At 16.8% G+C, this 6,555-nt stretch overlaps 1 protein-coding gene across 1 annotated transcript, besides 18 other annotated features; it reads left to right on the forward strand. All coding sequences in view use genetic code 6, as the record gives it.

The window, feature by feature from the left end:
• The first annotated feature begins 499 nt into the window (after positions 1-499).
• Positions 500-574: a microsatellite.
• Positions 519-598: a microsatellite.
• A 311-nt stretch (positions 599-909) lies between these two features.
• Positions 910-949: a microsatellite.
• Positions 912-945: a microsatellite.
• Positions 914-995: a microsatellite.
• Positions 919-986: a microsatellite.
• Positions 936-997: a microsatellite.
• Positions 998-1,376: 379 nt separating this feature from the next.
• Positions 1,377-1,423: a microsatellite.
• Positions 1,424-1,439: 16 nt separating this feature from the next.
• IMG5_158860 (hypothetical protein) lies at positions 1,440-3,410 on the forward strand (the record flags this gene model as incomplete). The annotated part of the gene is made up of 5 exons (XM_004030496.1): positions 1,440-1,623; positions 1,772-2,120; positions 2,271-2,667; positions 2,730-2,869; positions 3,058-3,410. Coding segments are annotated over 5 exons (1,422 nt in total), but the record flags the coding sequence as incomplete, so codon positions are not given.
• Positions 2,115-2,153: a microsatellite.
• Positions 2,159-2,245: a microsatellite.
• Positions 2,166-2,215: a microsatellite.
• Positions 2,186-2,238: a microsatellite.
• Positions 2,207-2,260: a microsatellite.
• Positions 2,879-2,940: a microsatellite.
• Positions 2,990-3,042: a microsatellite.
• Positions 3,004-3,049: a microsatellite.
• A 98-nt stretch (positions 3,411-3,508) lies between the features above and the next one.
• Positions 3,509-3,564: a microsatellite.
• Positions 3,510-3,568: a microsatellite.
• Positions 3,569-6,555: the final 2,987 nt, after the last annotated feature.

Genomic DNA, 6,555 nt, shown 5'->3' on the forward strand with positions numbered 1-6,555 from the left:
ATATATTTATGAGGTCTTTATTGATTAGAAATATTTTTTAATTATTAAATATATTCTAAATCTCATTATCGTAATTTATTTTAGTAAATATATTTTAATATGATTATTATATATTGAAAACTATTGAATTACTTATATTTCTTAATATACTTAATTTTATAAAATAACTTATTTTTTATTTTTTTAAATATGACATCTAAAAAATAAAAAAATTAAAATACAATAAATATTTATATAAATAAATAATTTTAATAATGTTTATTTAATAATTAAAAATTTCTTAAACAAATTTATTATAAAGTAATTTTAATATTAATTTTTTTTTTATTTTAATAAGAGATTGTAATTATTATATAAAAACTAATTTTAATAAATTAATTATATTTATTAATTAGGCGGAGGCGGGGAAAACAAAATATTTTAATTTAATAAAAAATTATATTTGTATATATACATATAAATTATTTTATATTAAATTAAATTTAATTATTTTATTCTCTTTATAAAAATAATATAAGAAAAATAAAATATTTTTACAAAAAAAATATAAGAAAATAAAATATTTTTATAAAAATTAAGTATGTTTTAAAAAATAAAAAAAATTATTAATTAATATTATCGAAAGCTTGTATCATACATTAATATAATTTATTATAAAAATATTAATTTAAAATAAAATACATAATAACTAATAAATTATTAAAAATTTTTAAATTTTTCTAAGTAAAACTAAATAAATATTATAAAAATTTCGAATTGATATCAAAAAAAAAATTAAATTTAATAAATAAAATAATAATTATAAAAAATAATAATAATTTGATATTGAAATAAAAATAAAAAAAAAATGATATATGATAATAATACGATTTGACTTGATAATATTAATAAAAATTATCAAAAAATAATATAAATATATATATATTTAAAATAAATATATATTTATTTATATATATAATTTATTTATTTATTTATTTATTTATTTATATATATATTTTATCTTGTAAAACTTTATTTTTGTATGTTAATTTTATTTTTTAGCTTAAGCTTTTTTGTAAATTCATAAATTTTTAATTTTAGGTTTATTTATATTTAATTTAAAAATAAAAATAAATTAATTACTCATCACAATTTTTTTTTAATTTTATATTATAAATAATTATATAAAGAAAAAAAAAATTAGTAATTTAAATTATTAATTTTGTTAAATTAAAATTTGAATGTTAAATTTTTTTATATATACATTTTTTATAATTAGATTAAAAGAATAATTAATATATTGATATTTAGATTTAAATAAAAATATTTATATAATTTTTAAAAAAAGAATTTTATTTAAACTAAAACAAAAAAAGAATTAAAAATTACAAAGCTAAAATTAAAAAAATGAAATAAAAAAGAATTCAAAAACTTAAATAAAAAATATAATTAAAACAAATTTAAAAAAAGCAAGTTCAATAAGAATTTCAAGAAGATTAATATAATTTAGAAGAAAGTCAAATTGAAAATAAATCTGAAGAGCAAAAAAATATCTAAAATTAAACTCTAGAAAATTTAAACGATTCAAATTTAAATGTTTAATAATAAGAAGAGTTAAAGAATGATACATTTAAATCACTAGGAGTAAACATTAATTTTTTCATATTATTGTTTTAATAATTTTTTTTTTAAACTAAAAAAAAAAATGGATATATGCATTTTTTTTGATTAAGTTTATTAAAAAAAATTGCAAAAAAAATAATATATATAAATATTATATTAAAAAAAATAGGTTTGCGATGAATTATTAGAAGCATGTAATAGACTAAAATATATAAATCCAACAGCTATTTAAATAGAAAGTTTACCCTATACCTTAAAAGGTTAAGATATAATAGCTTTAGCAGAAACAGGATCAGGAAAAACAATGGCTTTTGCACTACCTGTAATTTAATCTTTATTAGATGCTCCTATAAAGTTTTTATGCGCTTATATTGTCACCTACAAGAGTAACTATGTATGCAAATAGCTGAACATTTTGAAGTCATTAGGAGTAGGAGTAAGTTTAAAAACAACAGTAATAATTGGAGGTTTAGAACCTTAAATATAAGTATAAGCATTACAAAAAAAACCTCATATAGGTAATAAAAAAAATATATATTTAAATAAAAAAAGATAAATATAATTATATATAAATAATATATAAATATATATATATATATATTTATATATATATTTAAAAATTTTTATTTATATTTATTTATATATTTTTTTTAAATATTTTTTTATAGTTGTCGGTACTCCTGGAAGAATATTATATCATTTATAAAATACTAAAGTTTTTAATATAAAGTAATTAAAATATTTAATATTGGATGAAGCTGATAAATTATTAAATATGGACTTTGAAAAGGATATTAATAAAATATTAGATGTTTTACCGAAAAAAAGAAATACTTTTCTTTTTTCAGCAACTATGACAAACAAAGTAAATAAATTAACCAGAGCTTCTTTATAAAATCCTGTTAAAATTGAAGTTTCCTTAAAATATTAAACTGTTATTACTTTAGTTTAATTATATAGTTTTATTCCTTCGAAATACAAAGATTGCTATTTAGTGTATACTTTGAACGAATTTGCAGGATAAACATCTATTATATTTGTTACAACATGTTTAAATGCGATAAAGTAATTAATTAATAACTTTTAAGAATATATAGATTAATATAATTATAAAAAAAATAACATAGATTAACACTAATTTTAAAAAATTTAGGATTCTCAGCAGTTACTATAAATGGATAAATGAGTTAAGTAAAAAGATTTGGAGCAATAAATAAATTTAAAGCAGGAGAAAAAAAATATTAGTGGCTACAGATGTTGCATCTAGGTAAAAAATTAAATAAATAAATAAATAAATAAATAAATAAATAAATAAATAAATAAATAAATAAATAAATATATATAATTTATATATATATATTATTTTTATTCTTAAAATTTGTATACTTATATATATATATATATATATATATTTATAATTTATTATATATATATTTATATTTTATTAAATTGTAGAGGTTTGGATATACCTAGTGTAGATTTAGTTATTAATTATGATATACCCAATAATGCTAAGGAATATATTCATAGAGTTGGTAGAACAGCAAGAGCTGGAAGAGCTGGAAAAGCAATAAGTTTAGTTACTTAATATGATGTAGAAATGTATTTAAAAATAGAGGCTTATTTAGGAAAAAAATTAGATGAATATAAATGTGAAGAAAGTTAAGTTTTAGTTTTTAATGAGAGAGTCCAAGAAGCTTAAAGAATAAGTGCTTAGGAGATAAAAGGAATAATGGAAAAAAGAAATATAAACCCACTAAAATATTTAGATGATGAAGGCACAAGCTATAGATAGAAAAAAAAAATGAAATAAAATATAGGAAATAAAAATTTAAAAAAAATAAAAATAGATATATGATATTAATTTTATTTTAAAAAAATTATAAAATTATTATAATAAAAAAATAATATATATAAATATATAAATTTATATATATATATATATATACATAAATATATATATATAAATGTTTTATTTTTTTTATTAATACTGTTGTTTATTCGCAAACATACGAAAATATACTAGATAATTTTAATTTGTTTTAAAATTTAAATTATTATTTTTTATATTATATTATTTGCTCTATTAATTCTTTATAATTTATTAATATTTTTTTGATTTTTTGAAAATTTTTTTTATTTTTATTTCTTCATTTATTTTATATATTTTAAAATATTTTCTATATTTTTTTATGAATATTTTATTTATCATTATCATCCTCTTATTTATGTTGATTTTTAATATGTTTTTAATTTAACATTTCTTTTTAGTGTATTTTACATATATCTTTATTTTTGTAGCATAGTATATTATTTAGTTTTATTATATTCCAGTTTCTTTTATTTTCATGATGGTAGTAGAATTTTTAGTGGTTTTTTTTATGAGTTGTATTTTATATTCTTTATTATAGTTTTTTTTATATCTAATAGTTGTTTTCTTTTTTTACATATTGTATTTAAGCAAAATTTATTTAAAAAAGGCTATAGAATAAATGATGGAGTATGTTTATTAAATCTCATGCTGCTTTTAAATGTTTTAAGTATAATAATTTGCCATTTAGTCTTGTATGATTTTTTAATAAAGGAGAATAATATTATACCATACGAAATTTAGCTGAATATTATTAGAAATCATAAATGAAATTTATTTTTAAAATTTATTGACTCTTAGTTGATTTGATTTAATCGAATGGTTGCAAATTGTGTGTTTTATTTTAAACATTTTATGTTAGATTTGATACTTAAATTCGAATCTATTATAATACCTATGTATTTATATTCTGATTTAATAGGAAAATTTTAGAAGTGTTTTCCAATAAAGTTTTTAAATTTTCTTCTATAAAATATTATATCGGATTTTTCTTTATTTATTTGCATTTTGCTTTCTAATGCCCATTATTCTAAAGTGTTTATTATTAATCTAAGTTGTTTTAAGTTTGAGAAAAAAATTGCAATGTCATCAGCATAAAAGAGTTGTTTATTAATTTATATACCAGCCTTACAAAGTTCTTGGAAAATTTGGTCTATAAAAATGTTGAATAAGGCTGGACTTATAATAGATCCTTGTGGTACTCCTTGTGTAATTCTAAAAGTTTTATTATTTATTTTTATATAAGAGTTTTCGATTAAGAATTAGAGTAGATTGAATTCTTCGAAATTTAATATTTGTTTTTCTGAGACAATTTAGAGTAGTATATTGTGAGGTACTGTATCAAATGCATTTTTTAAATCAATGAATAGAACTCCAGATTCATTTTAGTTTTATAGTTTTTTCCATTCTTAAGCATATTTATACAGGTTAATTTCTGTCCCTAAGTTTTCTATAAAACCTGATTATGATTTCCCTATTTTTAGTTTTATATAATTAAATAACTTTTAGCTGATTTATAATTCCATTAGTTTTCTTATAGGGGATTAAATTATAATGGGTCTAATTTTGTCTATTGTGCAAATTTTAGGAGAGTTTTTATTTAGACAAAAAAGTCTTCCTTATAAATGTTATAGAAATAAATTTTTATAATTTATGTTATTAATACATTATTTTAAGAGATTTATTCTTGCTTTTTCCAGGTTTTAATCTTTTTTAATTTGTGTTAAAATTTAATCAGATATTAAGTCAGAAGATAAAGCTTTATTTTTGAGAATTTGGGAGATTTATGAATTTCCAATTAGTATATTATATAGGGAATCAATTTATCTATTGGGATCATTTAAAATGTTAGTTAAATATATCATATAGTAATTATTCAAGTTCTTTTCCTTAATATATTTTTTGTTAAGTTGAATAGAGTCGATTGGAGATTATTTATTTTTATTTTAATATTTTATTTTTTGTTTACATGCTTTCCAAAAACGTTGTGATTTATTTGTATTCAAGAAAAGAGTAAGATTATTCCAAAGTTGATTCCATTATTTATTTTAAAATATTTTTTTATTTTTGATAAACTCTTTTCAATCTTGAGAATTTTGGAATATGGAATAGATGTGTCTTGTCCAATTTTCTAAATCATTAATAAATTTTTGTTTTTATATATATTTAATTTTAAATTTTTTAGAATTCAATAATTTTAATGGATTTTCTTATTTTAGTGCTTGTAGTATAAGATTGCGTGCTTTTTTTTATTGTATATTTATATTATTTTTTTTTAGATATTATTTTATGTGATAATTTCAGAAATTAAATATTTATGATTACTGTTACCTATTTTATTACCAACTTTTGTTTTAAATTATAAAGAATCGCTTGAAATTGTTAAGTCTATGATGCTATTTAAGTGTGTAGGTTAATCTGGGCTAATTTTTAAGTTATATTTTTAAATGAAATCTTTTAGTAATTTATTTCTAATTTAAGGATTTTATTAAAGTCTCCGAAAATAAAAATTTGTGGATTTTAGTACATTTGAAGTTTTTGATTAATTTCTTGGAATATAGAAATTATTTAACTTTTTAGTTAATTGTTTGGGATATTGAGGCATGCTATAATTAATTATGAACTATTATTTATGTCGAGCATAATCATTTCAAGCTCTTGTGATTCAGTTTTTATTTCTTGTCCACGTAAAAAATTGTGTATAAAAATAGAGACCCCACCTCCTTTTTTATTATTTCTATACCAATGAAAGCCATTGTAAGTGATGATGTTTATTGGTTTTTCTTATTATTGCCATATTTCACAAAGTAGAATGATTTAAGAGTTCGTTTTGGTTGCTTCGTATATAATTAGTTTTTTTTTGTTATATATGGACCTAATATTTGTGCTTAATATTTTTATCTATTAGTATTATTGTTTAGTGTTTTATTAATTATTGTAAACCTTTAAGTATGTTTTTGTTTGTTTATATATAAGTTGTTATATTATTGTTATATATTATATTATATTTTTTATATAGGTAAATTGTTTTTATTTTTTATTTTATTTTTTTGGTTTTATATTTTAGTGTAATTATTATCATA

Source organism: Ichthyophthirius multifiliis (assembly GCF_000220395.1).
Source record: "Ichthyophthirius multifiliis unplaced genomic scaffold scaff_1120509251203, whole genome shotgun sequence".
In the NCBI taxonomy this organism is placed as follows: domain Eukaryota; phylum Ciliophora; class Oligohymenophorea; order Hymenostomatida; genus Ichthyophthirius; species Ichthyophthirius multifiliis.